The sequence below is a fragment of the Hippichthys cyanospilos genome, chromosome 3 (genome assembly GCF_059441005.1).
Source record: "Hippichthys cyanospilos isolate Australia breed blue-spotted pipefish chromosome 3, RoL_Hcya_1.0, whole genome shotgun sequence".
NCBI lineage: Eukaryota > Metazoa > Chordata > Actinopteri > Syngnathiformes > Syngnathidae > Hippichthys > Hippichthys cyanospilos.
The window spans coordinates 22,956,455-22,982,702 of NC_142371.1; the positions used below are offsets into that span (position 1 = coordinate 22,956,455).

At 38.0% G+C, this 26,248-nt stretch overlaps 4 protein-coding genes across 6 annotated transcripts in view; 3 read left to right on the plus strand and 1 right to left on the minus strand.

Annotated features, from left to right (window-relative positions):
- Positions 1-2,822, plus strand: part of bmper (BMP binding endothelial regulator) — a 25,752-nt gene extending 22,930 nt beyond the window's left edge. The window contains exons 16-17 of one of the 2 annotated variants that reach the window (XR_015865051.1): positions 82-335; positions 407-2,822. Coding sequence is in view for 1 of the 2 variants with exons in the window: in XM_088410306.1 (XP_088266432.1) it covers positions 82-263 (182 nt within the window). In the remaining variant the exon portion in view is untranslated. Of the gene's footprint in view, positions 1-81 lie in introns of both variants that reach the window. The other variant, XM_088410306.1, reaches the window with a different exon arrangement.
- Positions 2,352-5,591, minus strand: eaf1 (ELL associated factor 1). The gene is made up of 6 exons (XM_088410307.1): positions 5,256-5,591; positions 4,561-4,655; positions 4,342-4,478; positions 3,810-3,982; positions 3,453-3,683; positions 2,352-3,306 (listed from the first exon to the last, which is right to left on the minus strand). Exons 1-6 carry the CDS (start codon positions 5,356-5,358, stop codon positions 3,257-3,259), a joined length of 789 nt encoding a protein of 262 aa, XP_088266433.1. The 5' UTR covers positions 5,359-5,591; the 3' UTR covers positions 2,352-3,256.
- Positions 5,592-6,067: 476 nt separating this feature from the next.
- mettl6 (methyltransferase 6, methylcytidine) lies at positions 6,068-12,512 on the plus strand. 2 transcript variants are annotated; one of them, XM_088410308.1, is made up of 5 exons: positions 6,068-6,635; positions 6,869-7,003; positions 7,116-7,286; positions 7,353-7,494; positions 8,638-12,512. In XM_088410308.1, exons 1-5 carry the CDS (start codon positions 6,465-6,467, stop codon positions 8,778-8,780), a joined length of 762 nt encoding a protein of 253 aa, XP_088266434.1. In that variant the 5' UTR covers positions 6,068-6,464; the 3' UTR covers positions 8,781-12,512. The 2 variants fall into 2 exon arrangements, with proteins under 2 accessions (XP_088266434.1, XP_088266435.1); XM_088410309.1 differs by having other exon boundaries at positions 8,531-8,678.
- Positions 12,513-13,736: 1,224 nt separating this feature from the next.
- Positions 13,737-24,788, plus strand: sh3bp5b (SH3-domain binding protein 5b (BTK-associated)). The gene is made up of 9 exons (XM_088412010.1): positions 13,737-14,031; positions 15,206-15,268; positions 16,451-16,579; positions 21,027-21,191; positions 21,273-21,403; positions 22,186-22,228; positions 22,309-22,522; positions 23,404-23,742; positions 24,392-24,788. The coding sequence occupies exons 1-9, from the start codon at positions 13,966-13,968 to the stop codon at positions 24,580-24,582; spliced, it is 1,341 nt and encodes a 446-aa protein (XP_088268136.1). The 5' UTR covers positions 13,737-13,965; the 3' UTR covers positions 24,583-24,788.
- Positions 24,789-26,248: the final 1,460 nt, after the last annotated feature.

Sequence of the window (26,248 nt, forward strand, 5' to 3'; positions counted from 1 at the left end):
TTTATACTCGACTTTGTAGGCCACACATTTTGAACTAACACAGTTTTTGTTTTTTCGTTGTTTTGTTTGTTTGCGTGGCAGCCACGCAGTGCAAGCACGGCGCCGTCTACGACACGTGCGGGCCGGGCTGCACCAAAACCTGCGACAACTGGAACGAGATCGGGCCCTGCCACAAGCCCTGCGTGGCCGGCTGCCACTGCCCCGCCAACCTGGTCCTCTTTCAGGGACGCTGCATCCGACCCCTGGCCTGCCCCGGCCGGTGACACCGGCGCCGCTCCAGGGGTTCTCGGAGCCCCCCGCCCGCCCCCAAAAACTAAAGCATCTCGGGCTCCGAGGTGCGGCTGAAGGTACTCGGGGTCCAAGCGGTCCCCTTTTGAACAAACACTCAGGAGATGAATTTTTGCAGGACGGAACTTTTGGACTCTGGGTGGTGCCGAGCGTCTCCGAAGCGGACGAGGAGCTTTTTTTTTTTTTTTTTTTGTACTGGAAGCTAAACGGATTCATTACGAGCTTTTCTACAATTGTCATGTGTTGATACTGTTAATTTATATAGCAGAGGTGGTAGCACAAGCAAGGAATGATTTACAGTGAACCCCCCCCCCCCATGAATCGCGGGGGTGCATTCCGAACCTGTATCGGGCCGATACTAGCCTCATTTTTGAATATCGGGTTGAAAAACATTTTAACATTTTAAAAATATATATAACGTATGAAAAGTCACAGGGATATTCTACGTGTTGTTTTCAATACTGTACAGTATTTATGCTAATGTAAACATGAAAAGAAAACATTGATGTGCAGGGATGTGCTTTCAGTGATAGAGCGGGGGTTCACTGTAAAGGGACGAAACAAAGGAAAAAGCTATTTATGTTTATGTGTATGTGTGTGTGTGTACTTTTGTGTGCCCAAATGTGTTTCGTGTGGTGTTTGTTTGTTTGTTTGTTTGGAAAAGTACTGTAGTGTTTTTTTGTGGAAGGTGTTCATGGAAAAAAACACACATTATCCTCATTATTTAAGAGCCACAATATAATCTTTTATCCAACGTCTCGCGGGCCCACTGTCTTTCCTCCATCATTAAAATCACAAACAAAAATTGGATATGTACAGTGTTCCCTCGCCACATGGCTGTCCGGTTATTGAGGTTTCACTCTACAGTTTTGCGGATTGTTGTTTTTGACCCTGACATTTTCTAGCGCAGGTTTACATTGTTACTTTTCTTGATATTTATGCTCCTAAATCAAACTAGGGAAGAAAAAAATATAAATTTTATGTGCTTATTTTTAACAAAGTAAAAAAGATGGCAAAAAATGTTGGCTACTGTGCATATGATTGGGAACGTAACACCCGCGATAAACGAGGGAACACTGTATACAGTGTGCGCGCGCGTGTGTGTTTACACTGTTACCATGTGTGTGTAAACACACTCGCAACATTCGTTTGCCGATATTTCCTCTGAATAGAGCGATCGAGAACATTTTGAGTATTTATTCGAGATCGTATTTTACACACAAGATGTCGCCAAAGAGCCACCACAGATGACAACAGTCAAGATTTAGGTTTTGTATTCGTCCTATTTCTAGAGATAAATGGATACACAAACATGTGTTTAACTTTTTCCGAAGAAAGGGTTCAGTTTTGTCTTGTATTTATAAAGTTAATATTGCTTCCGCGTTTGCTCACGTGACTTGTTGTCTGACAGCGGATTGGCCAGCACTAATATGTGCGTGAACGTGCCTGGATAATTGGAACGGTTGCGTTTATCAATATTTTGGACAAAAAATATTTACCCGTGGGCAAGCTAGTTTGATTTAGTGGAGCTTTTTTTATTGAATAAATTGAAGTCATCCAAAAAAGTCAGTCAACGTTATAAATGTTTGACTGTCACAACATGTTTTACATATCAATAGGAGTGAGTGGAAGACAATATTTAATATTTACCGTTTATATTATTTTCGCCCCCAAATATTACGTTTTCTCACTCCTATGACAACTTTGCTCACTTGCTAGACGAAAAACAACTATACTGTATTCTATTTAGGCAAAACTACTAGTTGACATCTGCGGGTTACTGGTAATACTAGTGAAACACTTGAATGAGGTGTAAACTTTATAATAAGGGTGAGTATTTGTAATATCCTTTTCGGTATACAGTACACCGTGTATATATTGTGTAGTATTTCATACATTACTAATAAGACGTTGCACTTACACGCAAACAACATCCTTTTCAGAAACTTTTTTTTTTCATACCGTTGTTCATATCCATGCTTACATTTATGTACTGCATTTATCTGGTATTCTTGATAAGTATATTTAAGTACTAGTACACAGGACTTGAACAGCAGCAAACATCCTTTCACCACTTTTATTTGAACAAACACCTCAGTACAACAAAAATGAGCCGTAGTGGCAAAGTGTCAGCACAATGACTCTTCCAGCAGCCATTTTGTACAAAATCACCGAAATAAAATGGGCAAAAACACGCTAGGCCAAGGATGAGAACCAACACATAAATGGCAACAATTTAACAGGATGCCAATAAAGAATACAAAACTGAGTTTTTTTTGTTTTTTTTTAGCGTATCAACATGCCACATTCCAGTTAAAAATTGTGAGTGCTCTTTAAAAATCACTTTTTGAGGCTGTCCTGTGCGACGTAAAAAATCTTCAATACCTTGTCAATTTTTAAAAGTATAAACATGTCGACTTTCCACACTAATTCAACTGCTAATTTGGTTTTACATGTTTTTTGTAGCTAATACTGGCTTGAGGCTAACAATCCGTAATAACACTTTTTTTTTTACTACTATAATTGCTATAGTATACTACTATAATTTTTTCATGTGTTTTGACCTTTATAAAGTAACTTTAAACTTGTTTATACTAGATTTTCTTAGGTTTACTCCTACTTAACAGGAGAAAACTGGAAAAATCTTTTCTTTCGAATGAACACAGTTGTAGTATTCAACTACACAGGTAGTATTAAAAACACGAAAAGCTTATTTTCCCTTTTCAACACCTAAGTTGGATGTATCTTTAAACAACAATAAATGTACTGAAAATAAAACACTCTCTCATATACAATCTCCCATCTATAAAGTCTCTCTTATACAAAATAAAATATATGTGATGTCATCTGGGGGGAAAAAAAATACACTCTGTCTTCTTGCATGCATGGGAAACCCATAGAAAAAGCAAAAGTACAGTCAAGCCGGCGGAAGTGAGTAAGCGAGGTCGGTCAGCCCGTTTTTTTTTTTTCAATCTTCATTGCTGTCACTGCCTGACTCGCTGAGCTGAAGATCACTTCCTGTTTTTGAAATAACATCAAGACAAACAAATGATATATATATATATATATATATATATATATATATATATATATATATATATATATATATATATATATATAAACTTTTTTTTCTTTCAATTCTGAAAATCTGTTGGTGCACTCACTGAGTGTGTTGATGAGCTGATGGTTGGAGGCCGGCTGGCGCTCGGCGCCCCCGTTGACGAGGGCACGGGGGCCGGGAGGCGAGGACGGGACGGGGCCCGGCGGGCGCTCGCAAGCTCCGCCTCCGCCGTCGTCGCTGCTGTCGCCCGCGCTGGGCGAGGCGCTGGGCGAGCCGGACGAACTGCTGCCGCTGCTGCTCATCTGCTCGATCACATCTACTTCGGCTCGCAACTCTGCGGGAAAGAAAGAAATTGTAAGTATCCTCCTAGAAAATGTAAAACGACGTCTTTGAGATTGCCTTTCCATGGGTACATTTTAGCAACTGGCGGCTTGAATTTGCTGAAGCGTGGCCGCCTTACCTCTCTTGATGTCGTCGAGCTGCGGCTCGGGCGAGGGGTCGTCCTTAGAGGGCGACGGCGATGTCTTGGCGGCGACGCCGGGCTTAGTGGGGGCCCGGAACTGAGGGCCCGCCTGGGTGCTCCGCATGGCCTGCTGCTCGATGCGAGCTTGGATTTTACTGCTGCCCTCAGCCCTGAGCAAAAGCGTCATGGATGTTAACCCGCATGTTTGTTACCCCAAAGTCGGTACATGCAACATAATCGCTACAAGGACTGTGGTGCCATCTTTTTGCACATTGTTAGAATTCACTGATTGATTTTTTTTTTTCCTGTTTTGTTGACTCGGTCCAACTGTTGTATGGTGTTCCACAAGGGTCAATGTTGAATCCCCTGCTGTTTTCATTGCATTTGCTGCCCCTATGTTCCAGGTTAACAAAACAAGGACTTTTTTTTTTTTTAAAGGTATGTAATTGATAGTCAAGATATATGTTCCGCTGAGCAAAAAGGAGACTTTCTTCTTAAGGCCACAAAATTTACATAGTGGCGCACTCACCTGGTTTTCTTGACCTGGATGCTGCTGCTGAGTTTCTCCAGGACAAAGCCGCCCGTGTCATGATTAATGATGAGGACACAGTCCTTCTGGTACTGTCGCTTGTTGCCTTTGAACACTGTCATGGGTGGCGTGGAGCCCTGCCAACGACAATAACAAAAGTCTCGCCACACTTTTATTTTTTAAATGTACTCTGAATCTCACAGGTGTGTCGAGTCGTACCGGAATGTGAGGCAGTGTGATGGTGACTTCATCTCCTTTGCCCACGTGCAGCTCCCCTTCGCAGCTGGTGTCGATGGACGCTGGTTTAAAATCATCTTTAGAAAAAAAAAACACACACACACACATTGCTGAGTGTTATGGCGCTGCTGAACTTCCTGTTCCTGTTATATTTGTATTTAATTTTTCTGCAGAATAGGGTTTCTTTTCTTTGGCATTTTGGTACTGTTGTATGTTTGTGTTTTCTATTTTTTTATTCTATGCTTTGTAATTTTTTTTTCATGTATTTTAATAATTTGTCTTTTTTTGTTACATTTGTAGCCTATAATACTTTTGTTTACTTTTACGCGAAGCATTGTTTAATTATATTTTATTTAATGTTTTTTTTCCTGTTGTTGACACCTAATTTGTGTGTTCTATTTTTCTATAATAAATTTCCACCAACGTTTTAGTATTCTCTAGCAGGATATGTTTTTTTTAAACAAATTGTTTTTGTACTTTCTCAAGAAAGTATTATCTATAGTTGTGCGTTTTTGAATGTTTATCATTTTCTCTACATTGTTGACATAGGTCAAATTGGCTAGCCACCTAAAGAAGTACTATGATCTCGCTGAATGTTGTACCGTTGTTTTCAGTCAATTGTGATGTGTGTTATCTTGATGGATGCGATGTTAGTCGCGTGTGGGTTGTTGACTCACATCTGATCGTATGAAAGGAGGACTTGGGCCTTTTCTCGAAGCTTTCCCCCAGCTTCAAAACATGTTCTTCTTTGTCCAGCAGCGGGTTTGTACTTCCGTTCATCCTCTGTTTTTCTGATGGTCACGGGAGCCAAACGTTCAAATGTTCATCACTAATCCCGCACACAAAAACAAAAGATCGTAAAAGAGCCAAAACGTTCAAACATTGAGTCAGCAACTATAAGGTTAGCCACGAGGCTAACTGTTAGCAAAACATTCCACACGTCACTACCTGCGACACTTCCGTTTTTATTAAATATTAGTTTTTTCTTTTTTGATATTTTTTAAATGATCAAATCCATTATACTCACAACTTTATCCAACCGATTTACGCTAAGTATATGTTATTGTTATTCTCAACTTTTAACATGAAAAACAGCTGCTGATGGATGCAAATGTGTTTTTTAAATAAAAGATGCTACGTGATTAAAGGTCAAATGTGATTTTTAAAGAGCTTTACTACGCATTTAGACGTGTGAGATGATGTCGACATCAGATGTCCCACTCGGATCATCACAACCTTGCACGATAATTACATGTCGTTTTGTTTGTAGTACATTGTATGTAAGTTGGGGTCTCAATGTTTCACATGAAAGTTGACTTTGAAGATACACGTTTTCAAGTATATATTTTTACGGCGTTTGTGGGTCGTCGGGAAACAAGTGCTGGAGATCTATGATATGAACTGGCCAGTTTAATTTATCACTCATGTATTGTTTCTACCCGGATACTTTTTGTGGAGCATTTGCTATTTTTACATCCATAATGTAAATTAATGGAAATTATCATCTCAATGTATTTAAAGTAAAAATATAAATAAATATTTAAAATGAATACAATGTGGCCTTGTTTTGCACTCAAACGTTTTCGAGGATTGGTGAGGCGATCAGTATTGATGAGTTCCGGAAGTAGTTTTTACACGGATCAATTCAATCCACGGACAACATGGAGCTCACTGACATAACTGCAAGTTTTAGAAATTGTTGACTTGTTTTTATTTGTCATTACTTATCTCCGAGTAGCAATTTGCTCGGGAATAAAATATGCAATGGTTTCGGTATAGCATACTTTCAACTACAAATTTAAGTAAACATGGCTACACTTTGTGATAAAAACGACGACTGCGAGGGCGTGAAAAATTAAGTCAACAAACAAGAAGTCTTGAGCCAGATGGAAAAGACTGGACAAGAGCAGAGTTCTGTTTCCGCTTTCAAACAGATGAAGCTGGAGAGAGAAGCGCAGAAGAACTGGGACTTGTTCTACAAAAGGAACACCACCAATTTTTTCAAGGACAGACACTGGACCAGCAGAGAGTTCGACGAGCTCAAAACGTGCCGAGAGGTAAGACTTGGGTAAATAAAAATCAAACAAATGATTTCCTAGTAATTTGTTGTTCCTGTAAATGTGGGAATTATTTTGCACTTTACCTTCAAAATCAGTCAAAGCAGATGACAACTTAAGTTGCAACTGGTCTAGAAAGACTTTAAATCAATTTTAGCAACATCAGCAGCTTTTAAAATAATGCACAGTTAAATATATCAAATATGTGTTTATTTATCATGTTCGTTTTGCAGTCTGAGGCGCAGAGGTTCGTCCTGCTGGAGGCGGGATGCGGCGTGGGGAATTGCATTTTCCCTCTACTGGAAGAAGACTGCAACATCTTTGTCTACGCCTGTGACTTCTCGCCCAGGGCGGTTGAATTTGTCAAAGTGAGTTATCACTGCTCGCTTTTCCAGTATTAAAAGTCGACACGTCCGTCTGTTTTTGCGATTAAAAAAATTGAATATATCGGAATAAATAGTTTATTGTTTTGGCCAACAGAAGAATCCGCTGTACCACCCTGAGCGCTGCGCCGTCTTCCAGTGTGATCTCACCTGTGACGACCTACGGGCCAACGTTCCCCAAGAAAGCGTGGACGCCGCCACGCTCATCTTCGTGCTGTCCGCTATTCATCCTGACAAGATGGCGCTGGCTCTGCGCAACATCCACAGGGTACCAACGAGGATATTTGCCACTGCGACATTCCGGCATAGCCACTCTTATGTTTTATATCGAAAGGTGCTGAAAGCCGGCGGCGCCGTCCTCTTCCGAGACTACGGCGTGCACGATCACGCCATGCGGAGGTTCAAAGCCAGCAGCAAGCTGGCAGACAATTTTTATGTGCGACAGGATGGGACCAGGTCTTACTTCTTCTCCAAAGGTGCGCGCATGTTCACATCCTCGCAGTTGAATGTGTGTGAATGCTGGGAGACCAGCATGCACATGCAACTGTAATAAGAATAAGCAACAATGATAAAAATAAAAAAATCGAAAAATATTATACAACTAATTGGATGACAAAAAACAACATTCGTCTTAGAGGAATACAAAAATATATTTACAAAATAACTGGTAGATATTTGGCAAAAAAATTACATCACATTATTAGACTAAAGAAAGGAAAACGGCTAGAATAGAAATATTACACCACTAAAATGAACTTTAACAAGTATGAAGATACATATTAAAAAGCAATTTACAAAAATGTACAAATGTTAATTGGAAAGATGAGGGCTCATTAGAAAAATATTAAGGCCTAAAATAAGAAGAAACTTGATTTCAAAAATTTTACGCAAGTATAATTTTAACAAAATAATATTTAAAAATAAAACAATACAAGTCATACAATAATTCACAAATAGTGGATACAAATCATGAAAAAAATGCACATATATTGGGAATATCATAAAAAACAAAATTACACCAAAATGTTAGGGTATGAATCCAACAATATTGAAAAATATTTTATTGAAAATACAAAAATCCCCAAATTTTACAAATTCATAGGAAAATGAGACATGGGTTTAAAAAAGAGGCAGGAATAAATGTAAAAGGTAAAAAAAAAAATAGAAACTTGAATACAAAAATGTTACACAACTATAATGTTTGGAACAAGATACTAGACTAAAAATAAAACAATACAATTGATACATCAAATATTGAATACAAATTGTTAAAAAGTGCTCTGATATTGGGAACTATACACAAAATATTATGAAAAACAAAATAAACCAAAAAAATATGACCATATTAGGGTATAAATACAACAAAATCCCCAAATATTAAAAATTGAAATGAAAATGTAACGTGTTTAAGCGGTAGAAATAAATGGAAAAAATCTAATGGCAATCGAAATATTGATTTAAAAGATTCAAAAAAAAAAAAAGGTTAAAAATAGCATTTCACTTTTTTCATAGCATCAACGTCTTCTACGTTTCGAGCCTTCGTCTTCCACAGCCAATAATCATCGCTCTGGTTTCCAAAGTGCCTCATCCTAGCATGCGGCGCATCTGTGTCTTCGTAGACTTCCTGGCGGCGCTTTTGTGCGAGGCGGGCTTCCGCTGCGTGTCCAACGACTACGTCCAGAGGGAGACGGTCAACAAGAAAGAAGGACTTTGCGTTCCCAGAGTTTTCTTGCAGAGCAAGTTCATCAAAACACAATTGTGATCCCATCCCCAATGGTAGGAACCTTCCACCAGTGACTATTCACTTATTTGTTTATATCTTACATCATTTTCTGTAATATCTATTGTACGTATTTGACTTCATTTTGAATTAATAGTGTCCATTTTTTTAAGAATTTTTCAATTGTGTGAATAAATATTAAATGAAACAAAGTATTTCGTTGAGTGACAGGTTCCCGTGAGTCATCCTGGGGAAGCTGACAGGAAAAGAAAGATAACAAAAGGTCGTGTTACCACCCCTGCCAGTTTTTACGTTGGAATTACATAAGTCCCTCAAAAACGCTGAACAAGCAGTTCATGCAGCTTTGAACATTTAGCTTACTCGAGTAAAAATATTATATACTACTGTATATGATATCGTGGGATTCTCTATACATGTAGAATGAGAACAATTAGCTACATGCACAGGGTGTCCAGAAAGTCTCTTCCATTTCTAAAATGTATTAATGTAATTGATTAAATATTTTATTCAGATTTGTTCTATTCAGCATTTATTCAAGTTTTTTTTTTTTTTTTTATCATACTGCATTTGTGTATTTCAGGGATCCTGTTTGTCAAAGAGGTGATGTTGAATGAACACCTACAAAGCAAACACTAAACGCAATAGAACAAATCTGAATCAAATATCGAATCAGTTGCATTTTTAATAAATGTATTTAATGGTAAAGAGACTTTATGGACACCCCGTATTGGCATCTAAGGCCCAATTGACAGTTTTTAAGCCGATGACGAAAAAGAGACGACATATCACTAGGCTGATTAATTTTTTATGCATTTCATTAGAGATGAAAAAAAATAGTTGCCTTTCATGGGGTCAGTCGAGCGTGCTAGCTGGCTAGCTAGCTAGCAAGCCGGCTAGCTAGCTGGATATCTAGCATATCTCTACTAGTAGCATTCATAGATGTATACCCTAGTTTTATCTGTAGTATTTCTGCAAGAATGACTTGTCTCAAGTTCAGCAACTTCAAATTTGTGTTCTTAGTCATATTTCAGTTTGAACTACAGTCGTCACTTTTTTTTTTTGTAATGTCACCTTCACACGACATGTCACAACCTTGGAGTCAGACAAGGTGGAGACACTTCCTGTCCCGTTCGCGTGAATCGCCACACATCCTGTTATTCCCCATACGTAGGAAGAGCAACCAAGGCCTCGGGCTATTTTTTCCACTTATGTAGCTCATCGTTTAAGCGCCCCAAGAAAAAAATAACGATTGACTTTCATGGGGTCAGTGGAGCGTGAAGGAGCCAATGGATTAACATCGATATGCAGAAATAAGAGCAGATTAAATTGCATGATTAGCGCAAGGGCTACAAAGTGTCCAAATCTATGAGAAGTCACAAAGTGGGAACACTCAACTGAATTTATCGGGAATTTGTGTTTTCAACCCTTGTGCAGTATTTCAAATCGAGACTGATTTGAGTATAAATGACAGCAAATAACTTGAAATAAGAAATAATTCAAAAATGATGATAGCGGGTGTGCGTCTCTCGCTCGGCTAATTTGAAAACAAACTTGTTACCTTAAAGAGGTCACAAAGCGGACGGTTGTTGACAAATACAAATGAAATGACGCAAACAAGCGCTGGTTTATTAACTCATTCAATCCCAAAAGACTTATTTTTATGTTGTTTTTTTTTTACGTGTCCAGACATCCCAGAATTTTATGTATCTACCTTATTTTATGTATAATTCATTTTTTAATACCTAACTAAAATAATTGATTACTTTAGGTAATTAGGTACTTAATAAAACAATTACTTTGGCAGTCAACTACGGATGGAATTGATTACTTATGTGCTAAAGTAGTCAGTTACTTTAGTATTTCACTACCAAAAGTTACTGATTACTTTTAGTACTTTGGTACCTAATGTAATCAAGTGGAATCACTTCTGTATTTTAATTGCTTAAGTAATTGATTAGGTACTACTTTGTGTAATTACACACTAATAATGTATTGAATACGTTATGTAATTGAGTAGTAAAGTATTTGAACACTTTATGTCCTTAACTGCTGAAATAATCGATTACTTCCAAAATTACTTAATTCTCTTTAGTACCTAAAGTAATTGTTTACTAATTATAAAGTAATTGATTACTTTATTTTCTAATGTAATTGATTACATGGGTACATACCTTGTGTAGTTATGTAGTCAAGTCATGAATCACTTTAGCACTTAATATAATTGTTTAACATTTTACTACCAAAAGTTATTGTTTACTTTTAATACTTTAGTATTACAATTCTCACATGAAGGAGTTGATTACTTCTGTACTTTAATATATAAAATAATCACCCCAAATAATCAAATATTTAATACCTAGTTTCTATTTTTAGACCCTTCTTAATATAATTGTTGAACATTTTACTACCAAAAGTCATTGTTTACTTTTAATACTTTAGTATTACTTTACTCACAGGAAGGAGTTGATTACTTCTGTACTTTAATATATAAAATAATCACCCCAAATCAAATATTTAATACCTAGTTTCTATTTTTCGACCCTTCTTAATATAATTGTTTAACATTTTACTACCAAAAGTCATTGTTTACTTTTAATACTTTAGTATTACTTTACTCACAGGAAGGAGTTGATTACTTCTGTACTTTAATATATAAAATAATCACCCCAAATCAAATATTTAATACCTAGTTTCTATTTTTCGACCCTTCTTAATATAATTGTTTAACATTTTACTACCAAAAGTCATTGTTTACTTTTAATACTTTAGTATTACTTTACTCACATGAAGGAGTTGATTACTTCTGTACTTTAGTATATAAAATAATCACTATAGTACTTGATTACCCCAAATAATCAAATATTTAATACTTAGTTTCTATTTTTAAACCCTTCTTTAACCGAACACAGTAACAGACATTGTAAAATGTGAAATTAGTTCAATACTAATATTTTCTCCCAGTGTGACCTGGTCATTCCACAAATGTGCTTGATCAGATTACCGGTGAGGATAAAGAGCGTATCCGAAATTGAATAAAATACCCAGACGGCGTTTCTTAGTACGAGTGTGTTTGTGTGTTTATTACTCGACTACATTGAAATCTTTGGCGCCGACGCAGGCATAATCTCATTTGCAAAGCCCAAAGAATCTCAGTCCATCGCAGCCAATTGGATCAAGCTCTTTAATAAGCGCTAATAGCTCCCATTTGGGACTATATGGAAGTGATGCTAATGTCTTTAACAGTGATCCACATTTCTGGTCCTAATTGGATGAGATGCCTTCGAAAGTGCAGCTGTGCCGTGACAAAGCGCCATCTGTTTGCATTTCTAAGAACGAGAAGCCCGTGCCAAGAACATACATTATGCATTGTGTGTGTGCACTGTGTTCCTGATAAGGAGACGTTATCAGCTTCTTTTTTTTTTTTTGTCGAATGGCGGGATCACGACTGTCAAGTTCAAGAACACAAAGAGGAATAAAAATAGCAAATGTCACAACTGAAAAGACTTGCGAGGGTTACAGTTGTTAATAGCTCCCATTGTTTCTATGTGGCCTGTCAAATTTAGATATTTTTATGGCGAGTTGAGGAAGCCAGCAACTTGAAATACCTGTTAAACTGGATATGTGTTTAAATAAAGTGATGTTGCAATACCCTTTTTTGGCATCAAAGTGACTAAGTAATATTTAGACCGTTATTCATATTGAAAAGCCACTACAAATTTCAATAAGGTGTAAATAAATGTTTTATTCAACCAACATATTTTTATACACAGGTCTAGTTATTGCTACTTATATTACATAGGGAGTGCCGCTCAGAAGGAGGATTTTGATGCTTTCGTGTGTCCTGCATTCTACTTGACTGGTAAGAGTTGTGTTTTAAATTTTTTTATGTCTGCGGAAGAATTAACCAGTGTTGATATATTTGGCCAAGTTTTATGGGTTCCGGGCTATTGTGCACTGAAATCAATGGCAAATTGTAATTGGATTTGCTTACTCTCTTGCCGGTTTGGCGCACGCTTCTCAAATCAGGCTTCTCTGACTCCATAGTGCGTGTGCTGCATTCATGTAACACCGGTAAATGGCATCATTAAATAATCCATAGTGTCACTTTAAATTGAAAAAAAATATTCTTTAGTATTTGGGGTGGGGTTGAGGGCTATGAATCAGAAGTTTTTTTTATGGAATTTTTTTTTCAATAATTTTGATTTTATTTTCTGCTATCGAAAGAACAACTTGTATTTTTTAAATAATTTTGAATTTTTGTGAAATGTTGCCTTTTTTTTAGTAAAAAAAAAAATCGGTCATAAAAAAACAAAAACAAAAAAAGTGCAAAAAGGGGAAAAATCCATTCCTTTTTTTGGTGGATGTTTTTTCTTAAAAAAAAATCAGTCATTAAAAAAAATCGAAAAGAAATGCCTGTACTCCAAAATGCAGATTAATTCCTCCAGAATTAAAACAAAAAAATAATACGAATAGGAAAACCATTACTCCAAATAATTGTAAAAAAAAGTAGTCAAATAAATGGGATAAAACTCAATAAATGGGAAAAAAATCTCTTTGATAAACAGAAGAAAAGAATCCAGAACATCCCATTTTTAAACCCTTTTAGGTTAGTTATGAACCTGAAATAAATTTTTTTTTAAATATCTCTGAAACTATACATCTGGGTTCCCAGTGTGTCAAACGTGAAGTTTGTATTGGCCCCACACAAATAAATTGGTTCAAACAACAGGGCATCAAGCTAACTGGAAAATCCATTTGTAATTTTGAATGAGTAAAGTAACGTTTCAGATTTCGCCATTGGGTACTTTTGTGCGTATAAACTTCAAAATGAAAAATAAAGACTATTTGAATGTAAAGGTCACGTATGAAATGCGTACTGTGTCTTTAAGACGTCAACCGACTTGCTATGCAAATGAGAAGGCGTTAGCGGAAGTAGTCATCAGTGTGACGGCGTAATAAACTGTCAAATCTGCCGGAAAAGGCGGGTCAATAACATCACAAAAGAAGCCCAGCTAGCGATCATTTATTTCATCGCTGACATTCAGTGGGAGAGACGGGAGGCGGTGAAGGAGAAAAGAACACTGTCGAGGCCCGCTTCGGTTCCGTCGTGTTTGGAGGGGAAAAAAAAACAAGTAAGCCATGCTGGTGATTGCTTGTTGACATTACGAGACGTCCTGTCGGTTTGCTCGCTGTCGGCTTTGGAACAATGGAGCCCCATCGCTGTGACGATGAGGCCGACTATGAGGATGAAGATGTGGACCCCCGCATCCAGGTAGACACGCTCCTTTCTTACGTCTCGTTTGAAACGTCAAATGCGTCGCAAATTTTCCTCTGGCGTGATAAGACGTCTTTTTTTTTTAAACTCATGATTGACATCCATTTTGTGTCTTCCACTAATTAAATGATATGACAGTTGACGAACGAATGGCAAGAATCGATTTATGTGTCATTAAAACATTACTTTGTAAAATTCCAAACTTCTGTACAAATACAACAAAATACGAAATGACTCGCGATCTCAATCCTTGAATGTTTATAAAGACATCATTATTTTTGCAAATTGACAATAAAATTTCCTCTTTGGTCCTATTGGTTTTCAGAAATACATTTCAGTTCTTTCGTTTGAGTTTATCCATCTTTCAATTCATTTTCGCAACACGTAGCCTCACTTGGGTTGCTTTTTAACTTTTTTAAAGCTTTTGTAAATGTACATTTGTGGAAATTATTTTTTTGTATTTTGAATGCGAATTTGAATATATGTATATTGTCTGGCGAATACTGTTATTGTAAGGCAATTCTTAAAGAAAATGACATCGTCCCATCAAAATATTAAAAGCTATTACACTAATAAAGCAATATTTCTAAAGGTGCTTTATGATGAGGCTAACCTTTTTGGATTGAAACGGTAAACCCTGAAATAACTTTGGTAACCATTTTATAAATTTGGCGACACAATCTCTCATAATGTACCAAAAAAAGTTTCATGTTTTGTAAAAAATTGAGGAAGTCACGAAAAGCTTCCTCCACGTAGTCGCTGAATCAGAAATGGCGAACATACCTGCCAGTTGCATCTTTCAGTGCCTGTAATCGCGCTTCTAATGCTTTATTACCAGTAAACAACCATAATCAGTGACAATACCTTGACATTCACTGCAACAAATGTAAAAGCATTTAAGTAAAGGTTCTTAACTGTTGCACAAGTGTAAAAAAAAAAATACTTGTTTAAAAATCTGAGCCATAGTAGGCGTGCTAACGAAGAATTGTTTGGTAGTTCTTGAGCAATTTATTTACTGCCAGCTCAGTTAAAATGGATTTTTGATCAAATAATTTAACTTTTTTTTCTTCCAGCCAAGTAAAGATAAATTGTAGATGTTTATAGTCATTCTTGGAAGTGAATGATTTCATGTCTAAAAATGTTGGTGTGACGCGACTGTTTTGTCTCACAGGGCGAACTAGAACGACTCAACCAGTCGTCAGACGATATCAACCGATGCGAGACGGCGCTGGAGGTGAGTGTGCTGGCGCTGCTATTTTCCAGACAGAATCATTAAAAAAGTCCATTTTTTGTCCTTCATCAATCAGGGCCAGGACAATTTCCACAATGCTGAGACATGTTCATTTCCGAGTTCTTGAATTAGAAAGAATTTAGCTCCATGAGAGATCGTTGTCGTGATATCAAATCCATTTTTCAATCTACGTGCTCAATAATGTCTCTTGAAAAGGACCACATAAATTATTCGCTGCCAGCGCAATAAAACTGGATCCTTGACGTTCATATCCGTCATTGGCAGTGAATGAGTGAAATGTTGTTCCACAAAATGGCAGGTGAAACTAATGCATTTTTATTTTTTTAAATATGCCAGTGATCCATAGTGACCTTCAGAACAATTAACTAATTCACCACCAGTCCAGTAAAACTGGATCTTTGAGGTCTATTCCATCAATAGCACAGAATTAATTCAGCAGAAGAACTGGACACTTTATTTGGTTTTATCAGATTTTTTTTCATGGCACTTTATCACTTAAGGTACAATATTCTATGTAAACTTTTTTTTAAATACTTGGCACAGTTATGAACCATACAACATTGGTAACAAAATAACAATCACATTTAAAACCAAAAAAAGCCATTCAGTCAGTATTCACAATTTTGATGATACTTTAATTAATTCTAAATCTTTTTGTAGGAGAGGGGGAAAAATGACATTTGTGTTTGCACATGAAATCAATCCTTTTTTCCCTCAAGATGTGAGCAATGTGTGCCACGTCTTAACGTTAATATGGTTGTAGGTCAGTGACATCATAAAAGAGGTGAAAGTCTGACTCGTCACTTTTATTACTTAAGGATGTCAGCAAATACATAATCTGCCTGATGACGGAACATAAACTATCATAACCAACATTAAAAACTGTACATGAGTGAATACGATGATTCAACTGTCTTGCTCATCAAATGTATTGAAAATTTGAAAACAAAGTTCTAAAAAATTCAATGCATATCTGGTGACTGAGTTAAAAATAAATAAATAAATAAATAAATAAATAAATAAACCACTCTATCATGCACATTAGAATTAGTTTAAAGTGATTCTTTTACATACCACTAGAGGGAGCCCTGATAAAACTAGTCATACACAAGCCGCCCCAAGATTGATTTATTTTTTTTGATTTGGTTTGTTTATTTTTATTAGGACGCCCGCCAGAAGTTCCGCTCGGTTCTGGTGGAGGCTACCGTCAAGTTGGACGAGCTCCTGAACAAAATCGGGAAGGCGGTGGACGAGTCCAAGCCTTACTGGGAGGCTCGCCGTCTGGCCCGACAGGTTGGTTACTTTTTATTATTTTTTTTGTTGTTCTACTTCAAATCAATACGCTGCGGTTTTGGCTTTCGGCACCGAAATGCAGAAGTTCGTTTCAACTGGAAAGTCCGCAGTTACTTCCTGTTTCTCGTTATAGTTTTTGTTTGGTGGTTTTGTATATACTGTACAAGGGTTGAGCGGTAGTGTGTAAGTATCGCGATATCCGGCTGTCACAAATGATATTTGGTTTGATCAAAATTAGAAATGTTGATGGTATTATTGGCAAAACAGAATGTTATTTAGATCCCTCAAAAGAGAATGTTTTGATTCCTTTGATTCTTATTGCCCAAATTGTGCAGCTTTGCGCATGTTGGTATTTAATGCCAGATGAGTACGTGGATGATTTTTGTTGTTACTTCAAATGACTTTTACAGCATTTTTAGCTCTTTATAGCGTGAATTTGCTCGTCTCTTTATGCTTGAGACGTCTGAACTTGAAGGTGTTTCCAAACTTTTGATTGTACTGTATTGCGAAACGCCGTCGACGGGCTAGCGGAAGCAAGCATAGCCTCAGGTTAGATGAGTCGGGAGACATTTTTATTTAATCAGGCGTGAGTGAGTCAATCACATGATTGTGCTGTAGATGATATCATCTGTCTGTCCTATTGTCCTAAGTCTCATCCAGTTTTTTTTGTTTTTTTTTTGCTCTTATTGCTGACATTTTATGGTTGTCACCACCTGTCCTTGCAAAGCAATTTAAAAGCAAAGTGTTTGATAAGTGCTGCGCAAATAACATTTGCCGTGACTTGAACTGTTTAACAAGGAGGACAACTAGATCACAAGCAGTTGCGCTTATTCGGCTAAATGAGGACGTTACCCTCTCACTTTTTACCTTCAAAGCTGCGGGAAAAGTAAGATCATTCAGCGCGTTAACGTTGGAAAGTGTTGCCCGTCGTTGACCCTGCGCTGACCTTTTAGAACAGTGGTTGGCAATATTTTTTCGGTGAAATAGATTTAAGTACCCCCTAACAAGTGCAAAGCATTTTGGGGTAAAAAAAACAAAACAAACAACTTAAAACATGCCATCAGTGTCGGATTTATTCAACTTTTGACCCTTTTAAACTTCATTTGGATTGGTCCACAAAAAATAATCAACCTAACGTGTCCTCTTTTGTATCAGAGAAGAAAGCTGTTATCAAAAAGAAATGACTTAATTATTTGTAAATATACATATAATATAAAGTGTCAGACCTGTTTTAAAAAAATAATTATTCATAAATATTTGTCCACAGAAAAATACTGAACATAAAGCGTCCTGTTATGGGGTTACAGTTATCGATCTGTTCACAAAAATAAACCGTTAAATTATTAATCCACAAAAAATAATCAAAAACCTGTCAGACCTGTTCTCAAAACAAATAATTCTGAATAAATATTTGTCCACAGAAAAATATTCCACATAAAGTGTCCTGTTATGGGGTTACAGTTATAGATCTGTTCACAAAAATAAACCATTAAATTATTAATCCACAAAAAATAATGAAAAACCTGTCAGACCTGATCTCAAAAAGAAATAATTCTAAATAAATATTTTTCCACAGAAAAATATTCCACATAAAGTGTCCTGTTTTGGGATCATATTAGAGATGCATTCACAAAAATAAATCATTAACTTGACAGGTAACGAGAGGTGGCACAATTTGGGTCGAACCATTGTAGTGTGGGGGAGAATCTGGGTTTTTCAAATAATGAAATTTAATGACCTACAGAACATAACATTTGTTTTTGAACTTGTATTTTCCTTAAACAATTCAGTCATTATTATTCAAGGATATTTGCATGTTTGTTTTATTCCAAATCTCAAATAACCCCCTGAAGTTCCTTCACGTTGCCCCATTTGAGAAGAGGTTTGTTGCAGAGTCCAGTGAAAGTCAGAAGGCGCAAATCGCAAGGACAATAAATCCCTTGTGATCTCTGAAATGTGTAGTTATTTGGCTAAAAATGTGTTTTTCGTTCGGCGCTGTTGTCTTTGAAGGCCCGAACGGCAGCACGCAAACAAGCCTTGATGCAATTAGACACGACTCGCTGATTCTGCGTCTGATAATAAAATGTCTTGGCCGCAACACTTGTCTCCCGTCCCCTGACAAATTATTTTTCAATGCTTCGTTATCTATTTATTGCTCTGCAGTATTTCATCAGTGACTGCGTGATACGCGACGGGGATTGGGGAGGGACATAAATGCGGGTAGCGCTGTTGCTAGGCGATTGTGTTTGAGCATAATTCCCCGCCGGCTGCGAGGAAAATGGCGACATTCTTCAAAATCTTATCTTACTTCTGTGCTCTTTATATGTTTACAAAATAGCCTGGGCCAATCGGAAAGGAGGCATCGGTGTCAAGGAAGTATCGCAATGTGATTCATCACGACACATCTTTGTAAGTCAGTGGCACGTGCTAAGGTTAGAGGGCGTTCATTGAGATTTTTTCCCCCCAAAACCAAATTACCTGTTTATTTAATACACACACATGAGTTTTTCCTATCATAGTGGGACATTGCATTTACATAATGCATTCATAGTCCCTAACTATCACAACAGAGTGCCTGACTCCTACACAAATCTCCAAATTCAAACCTATACTCTAAAAGCAAACCCGGAATTGATCCCCACAATGTCATAAAAACCAAGAGCACACACATCACACAAGAAGAGTCTTAGAGAACTGTGAAAACAGCAGCGCAGTCAAGCGTGATGCATGCTGGGAGGAGAGGCGACGACGTGAGCTGCTGACTCATTTGGGTCGGCGCCATGAAGCTAACGAGTGAAAATTCTCAGCCTTTGTTTTGCAGAGATTGCAGCTTTGACTGCTGTGAAATATGCATCCCTCTTCCTCCTCTGTCATTCCCCTTGACCTTTTTATGTTTGCATCACATTGCTAAGTCATGCCAGTAATAACAATCCATGATTCTTTCACGCAATTGCCCCACAGTCCGTGCACTCAGCATTTTACCGCCTATGCCTTTTGCACAAAGCCTTTAATGTTACTGTACAGTGTGTTTAAGAGAAATTCTACACGCCCGTTTTCAGATTTCATGTGTTATATATATATATATATGTATATGTGTGTGTATATATATATGAGAGAGAGTATGTATATATATATATATATATATATATATATATATATAATATATATATATATATATATATTTATATATGAGTATTTCTATATATTTTCGAGTCACAAATGGCCCCAGGCTGTAGTTTGGATAGCAATGGTTAAATTGTTTGAGGCTATTTGGTTGAAAAACAGCGATACCAGCCATATAATACTGTAGCTCACAGGTGTCAAAGTCAAGGCCCGGGGGCCAGATCCGGCCCGCCACCTCACTTTTTGTGGCCCTTGAAATGCTGATGTGACTTCAGGTTTTTGGCTAAAATACCAAAATTGCAAGTTGTCTTTAACTTTTAAAAATTTGGGGGAAGAAAAACAAACATTTTCTTATTCTCCAAATCTTTTTTGAACAGTTTTTGACGGCTTGTGATATCAAATCTTGGTAAATGTGTGATCAACACACTTAAAAATGTATTTGAATTCACAGTCATTCCGGCCCTCTGACAGAAACTTTCCACTGCTGTAGATTATGTGCATTTTAATAAGTAAATAAGTAAATAAATGTCCTTTTATTGAATTTGGACTCTTTATTGTCAGATCCTCCAAAAACAAACAAAATCGATAAAAAAGACAATTTGGGTACTCTTTTTTTTCTGTCCTTAATACATCGCCAAGGTAAAATCAGGGGACTCTGATTCAGGTGCAATAAATATAAAAATGTGATCTTTGATCATTGATAATTGCTTTCTTCTTGACTGAGGCCCAATTTTCAGCTCAAGGGAATCAGACCCCAAAGCATAAAAAGATTTCCGAAGACAAAGAATTTACTCTCTTGAAGCCGATTACAAATTGGGACATTAGTAGGTAGACAAGGCCTTATCGTCACGCCGTGTTAGCGTGCTGGATTAGCTAAAACAGTTTTTCTTATCTCCGCACAAAGTAATCCAATTATGACGTGGGAAAAATAGCTGCCGGCGCCCAAACGGTAAACAACGACACGGTCGCGCCAAAATCTGACCACGGCTGACCTCGCGCTAACACGTTTTTTGGGACGTCAGCGTTTTGCTTTTGGACGACAGCGGCAGCCGGGCGAGGGTCGGCGCGGACAACGGCGGCGAGTGTCCCACCGCATGACCGCAACCAGGCGACGGTTATTGGCGTCACGCTGCGCCGGCCGACGCGCTAATCGGCAACGCTAATCGAGTTAGCTCCGGCTTGTGATTATGTCAGCGCTTTGGTAGATGTGGGACTGATTTTAGCGGTTTAGCGATTTCAGTTTTATCTTTTTGGCCTGAAACACCCTCGAATGGAAGAAGCGGAAAACTAGTCTGAATCTAGTGTGCCTCCTGTGTGTCTTCAGACCCAGCTGGAGGCCCAGAAGGCCACGCAAGACTTCCAGAGAGCTTGCGAGTTCCTCCGCGCCGCCAAAGAGACCATCTCGCTGGCCGAACAGCGCCTCCTAGAGGAGGACCGCCGCCATTTTGACTCGGCCTGGCAGGAGATGCTCAACCACGCCACGCAACGGGTCGGGATCTGCTCTAATTTTGATCTCCCGTTTGTTTGTTTTATGAAGGGTGTGTTGACCAGCTCTGATTGGCTCCCGCAGGTGATGGAGGCGGAGCATGAGAAAGCCCAAAGCGAAGTGGCGCACAAGGAGACCGCGGCCAAGCAAGCCGTGGCCATCGGTCGCATGAAGCAGCTGGAGAAGAAACTCAAACGCACCATCAACAAGTCAAAGTAAGAAACACTTAATACAGAAACGCATAATACAAATCATAGTTTACGTTTTTTTCTCATTTTTCAACATTTGTCTTTAGATTTTCACACTCATGGTTCCTTGTGGTGTTGCTTTTATTTTGAAATATATTTTCAACTTCCTGGGTTTTGCATTCAGTGTGGTTAGTGAAGGTGCGTTTAAGTCCTGCTGGGATAAAGGACGACATGACTTTTTTTCCTCTTCTGTACAGTGCTCAGATTTCTCTTTCATGCTCTTGCTTGTTTTGTGACATTGCGTATGGATTTTAATATCGGGGATTTTGGATTTAGATTGATATTTGATTTTTTTTTTGGGGGGGGGCTGATATATCACATTGTCATAGGTCAAGGCAGGCCTAGTAATAAGTAGTTTGATTTAAAAAGTTGCAATATCTGGAAAATTTGATATTTTCCATTTGAAAATGTGAAATTTTGATAGATTTCAGCAATACTCATGGAAATAGATGCAGAAGTTTGACTTTCGTGGGCCACCTAAAATGATGAGACGGGCCGGATCTGCCCCCCGTGCCTTCAGTTGGACACCTTTGATTTAGCGGGTGCAAGACCGTTTCGCTAATCCACGTTTAACCGTTGAAGCAAAGTCATTTCAAAGGACCTGTTTTGAATTTTTTCTTGGGTACATGATGCGAAAATAGGTGGACTGCATTATTGTATGATTTATAAATACATTTGCGTCACATTACAGACGACTACAAAAAAAATGTTTGTTTTCCTTGACTTTGACGCCTTCTCCTTCTCCATAGGCCCTACTTTGAGATGAAGGCCAAGTTTTACCTGCAATTGGAGGTACGCAAGAGGCTCAACTTTAATTGGACATACAACGTCCTACTGTGACTTTAATGTGTATATATTTTTTTGGGGCGCAGAACCTGAAGAAGACCGTAGACGAACGACAGGCCAAACTGTCGCAGGCTAAGGCGGAGTACAAGGCGGCCCTGGGTAACTTGGAGGCCATCTCGGACGAGATCCACGAGCGGCGGCGCAGCTCTGTCATGGGCCCGCGGGGACGGGGCGTGGGCGCCGAGGGCGACGGCGGGAACCAATCGGCAGACGTCAAGAGGGACTCCGATGGCATTTCTAGTAAGCTGAAGACTGAAGGGGGTTATATTTTTATATATATGTATATGTATATATATATGTATATGTGTGTATATATATATATATATATAATATATATATATATATATATATATATATATATATATATATATATATATATATATATATATATATATAATATATAGTAATTCCACTGTTGACCACTAGATGGTGGTGTTTTTATTTTGTTTTTTGTTTTTTTACATTAAATTTCATAGGATAATTGAAAGTGAAGTCAAATCGTTCCCGAAGTTGAAGACAACTTGCAAAGATGATATTTTAGTCAGGAACTTGAAGTCATAATTAGCATTCCACGGGCCACTTAAAATAATGTGGTGGGCTGGATTTGGCCCTCGGGCCTTGAGTTTGACACCTGTGCTTCTAGGTCCTAGAAGGAATGCTAATTCCTTGGAATGGCCCGTGGAATGCTAATTATGACTTCAAGTTCCTGACTAAAATATCAACTTTTACCTACAACCTTTACCTAGAATCTAGGTAGTAAAAAAAAATATTTAGTACGTTAACTTTGAACTCATTTAATGCCAGTGACGTATTATCACGTTTTTTAAAAGTCCAGCCATTCAATCCCACATACTGAAGTATAGCTTTAATCTTTAAGTATCCGGGATGTAATGTTCGGATTCTTAAAACGATGTGAAAACACATCCCTGGCACTGAATGTGTTTAAAAAACGTAAAAGCATGTATTTGGGATAGAATGGGTTAAGTTGAGAAACCAGTAAAAATCCTCATTTAGCCTCGATCATGAGAACCGTGCAGGCAGCCGTTTTGTGCCGCTAATCATGGGGCGTTCACGTGCAGCCGGGATAAAGGAGCGACTGCCAATTCCCCGTTTCTTCACAGTGATGTCCGTGTGTTTGGACGACGAGGCGTGCAACGGGGGCAGCGCGGCATCCGAGGAGGACTCGGAGACGCGTTCCACATGCAGTCTGGGTTCTTCTCCCAGCAGCCCCCAGGAACTCCAGTCCTCGTGTTCCTTCGCCACCTCCTCCTCTTCCTCCTCGTCCTCCTGTCCCTCACCGACGTCGTCCTGCTCCTCCTCCAACTGGCCTCCCTCCAGGCCCCGCAGCCTGGACCTGCCCGGCTCCGTCTCCCTCTCGGACTTCGGCCTCATCTCGCCCGTGCTCGGCCCCCGAAGCCAGTGCAGCGGGGCCTCGTCGCCCGATTGCGACCTGGAGAGAGGTGAGTGCCCGCTGGGTGGAGGACACCTTTCGTTTTTGCTATTGCTCCACTTGCTTGCGGGAAGTAAGCGGTTGGCTGTGTTCATTTCGCATATTGATTGAAATCTTAAATGATTAAACCTTATTCAGTAAGTGTACTGTTGTCCCTTTCCGTTTCCATCCTTTTGGCTGTAGTCTCACGGAGAGCCGCGGTTGGCGTCTGGAAGTCTAATGAAAGAGATTTGGGACTTTGAGTAGATAACAACTCCTGCCCCGCCCTCTTGCCATCGACCAATGAGGCTGGAGTTGAAATCTACTCCAGCCCCAACTCCCACTTTTCTGTCTAAATTCATTCATTCAAATTTCATATTTTGTTTTTAGTACAAGTGTCACAACACTGTAGCGTCCCAATATTTTTGTAGTAAAATAATTTTCTTTAACTTGCTGTACATGCTATTTTTATCTAAAGCTCATATTTCCAACCATTTTTTGGTGTGTGTGTAGCGTTTGCCCAAATTCAGTTTTTGTTTCATTTTGGGGTATGTGTCCCAATACGTTTTAAGTATGAGTTAAGGGGGCGGGGCTAGTGAAAGTGGATGTTTTCTGCGCTGACGATTTCTTCTAGGCGTCCCAGTATTTTTGTCTAATTGTTCTTTTTATTGTTGCGGCAGGCGAGCGGGCAGAGGGCGCCGAAGTACCGTTGGACAACGGGCCCAAGAAGAAAAACCAGAACCAGAACAACAACAAGAGGAGCTTCAACCTGGAGGCGCGTTTCAGCTTCCTCAACCTGCGACGCCAACGCAGCGCCGCCAACAACACGAACAATTTTTCCCAGAAGGCCGTTGTGGTCAAAGGACTGTGAGGAACCTAATCAGGAACTTTTTCCTCGATTTTTGAGAACGAAACTTTTTTTTTTTTTTTTTATCTTTAATGAAACTAAAATGAAAACTCCTCATCCATTTTCCTATATTTTCTCCTTGTTGAAAAATTCTTCTAAAAGACGGAAGCCGGCGGCAAGCATCCACACGTGTTTGTGAATGTGTGTGTTGAATAAAAAAAAAAAAAGAATATATGTTGCAGTGTGGGACATTGTTTCAAATCTTTTCATGACCTCGTTAAGTCATATTTTGAGGTCCTAAATGAAGCTTCCTCACACTTGATGTTCTACGTTTTAGGTTCTCTAGCGCTAACGCAAGGTGTCCCAATACCTTTGACCACCCACAAAATCAACACTTTTTCCCCACTGTCCTAATATTAATGCAAAAAAGTAATCATCGTCACTGTCCCAATACTTTAGCCCACAAAATCCACATTTTCTTCAGTGTCCCAATACTTTTTCCCACCCTAAAAAAAACAAAACACTTTTGCTCAAAAAGTCCACTTTTTTCCACTTTGTCCCAATACTTATGCCACAAAATACTTAAATAAAATAAAAAATCTTATTAGCTAGTATGTTTTTTTTTTTTTGGGGTGGGTCATTTAAAAGGATCAAAAACCTTTATTTTAAAAAATGTCTCGGTTGTTTATTTCAAAGGCCTTAATATACTTTTTTTGTAAATAAAAGCCCCAGTACTCATAAAAAAAATCACTTTTTTTTTAAATAAAGCCCCAGTAGTCATAAAAAAAAATGGAAAAAAATGCCTTTTACTGTATTTTTTATCCAAAAAAGTCTTACTGTACATTGTCATAATTTTATATGAAGTAAAACCCTTTATACATGGAGTCATTTCAAGAAATGCCTTACTGTTCGTACATGGTTGTCTTTGGGGAAAAAATAAAACGTAAAACCCTTTTTTTTTAAAGAAAAATAAATGCCTTTTTATACAGTCATTAAAAATCTCCTTAATTATAATCGAAAAATAAGTCTTCCTATAGGAGCCATTATTAACAATAACACCTTACTATATATGTTTATTGTAAACAAAGAAAAAGGATGACATTTTGGGGAGGGGAGGGGCTTAATATAGATGGTTGCTTTTTTTTTTTTAAAAAAACAAACCTCTTTCGTGCTTTGTTCTACTTTTTTTTTAAACTCTATGCTTTTTTTGTTAAGGCTACACGGTACATTTTTTTCATTTTTTAAAATGCCTTTATTACTATTACTATGTGTTTTATTTTTAAAGTAAAAAGACTTTCTATGCATCAATAAAAAGAAGCCTTACTATACATGGCTTTATTATTAAATACACTTAAAAACTTTCTCAAAAAAAAATGCTTTTTTTTGTGTCTAGTCAAAACATACTTTACACAGTTAGTTTTTTTCGGTTTTAAACAAAAAAAGCTGTTTTTGCTTTGGTTGCTTTTTTGGTCAAAACCTTTGGTTGAGGTTTTAAACTTTTTCTTTTTTTTTTAACAATGCCTAATAGTTTTTTTTCCCCCTCAAAAACCACTTACAATGCTACACTATGGTTCTTTTTTTAAGATTTTTCCCCCCTCCCTCGGGCATCTATTTTTCCACCCTAATATAAAACCGCCGCACTACTTTGAAAGGCCAAAATGTCCTTAAATGAAATTCATAATGAATTGCA

What these genes read in the sequence shown, in the direction of transcription:
- mettl6 (XM_088410308.1), top strand. Translation starts at nt 6,465, where the DNA reads ATGGAAAAGACTGGACAAGAGCAGAGTTCTGTTTCCGCTTTCAAACAG. An exon ending in AGCTCAAAACGTGCCGAGAG is followed by an intron (nt 6,636 to 6,868) that starts GTAAGACTTGGG and finishes TTCGTTTTGCAG; the next exon opens with TCTGAGGCGCAGAGGTTCGT. An exon ending in CTCTGCGCAACATCCACAGG is followed by an intron (nt 7,287 to 7,352) that starts GTACCAACGAGG and finishes TTATATCGAAAG; the next exon opens with GTGCTGAAAGCCGGCGGCGC.
- sh3bp5b (XM_088412010.1), top strand. Translation starts at nt 13,966, where the DNA reads ATGGAGCCCCATCGCTGTGACGATGAGGCCGACTATGAGGATGAAGAT. An exon ending in CGCACCATCAACAAGTCAAA is followed by an intron (nt 21,404 to 22,185) that starts GTAAGAAACACT and finishes CCTTCTCCATAG; the next exon opens with GCCCTACTTTGAGATGAAGG. An exon ending in CGATTGCGACCTGGAGAGAG is followed by an intron (nt 23,743 to 24,391) that starts GTGAGTGCCCGC and finishes TTGTTGCGGCAG; the next exon opens with GCGAGCGGGCAGAGGGCGCC.
- eaf1 (XM_088410307.1), bottom strand. Translation starts at nt 5,358, where the DNA reads ATGAACGGAAGTACAAACCCGCTGCTGGACAAAGAAGAACATGTTTTG. An exon ending in GCTCGACGACATCAAGAGAG is followed by an intron (nt 3,684 to 3,809) that starts GTAAGGCGGCCA and finishes TCTTTCCCGCAG; the next exon opens with AGTTGCGAGCCGAAGTAGAT. An exon ending in TCAGCTCATCAACACACTCA is followed by an intron (nt 3,307 to 3,452) that starts GTGAGTGCACCA and finishes TTTCAAAAACAG; the next exon opens with GAAGTGATCTTCAGCTCAGC.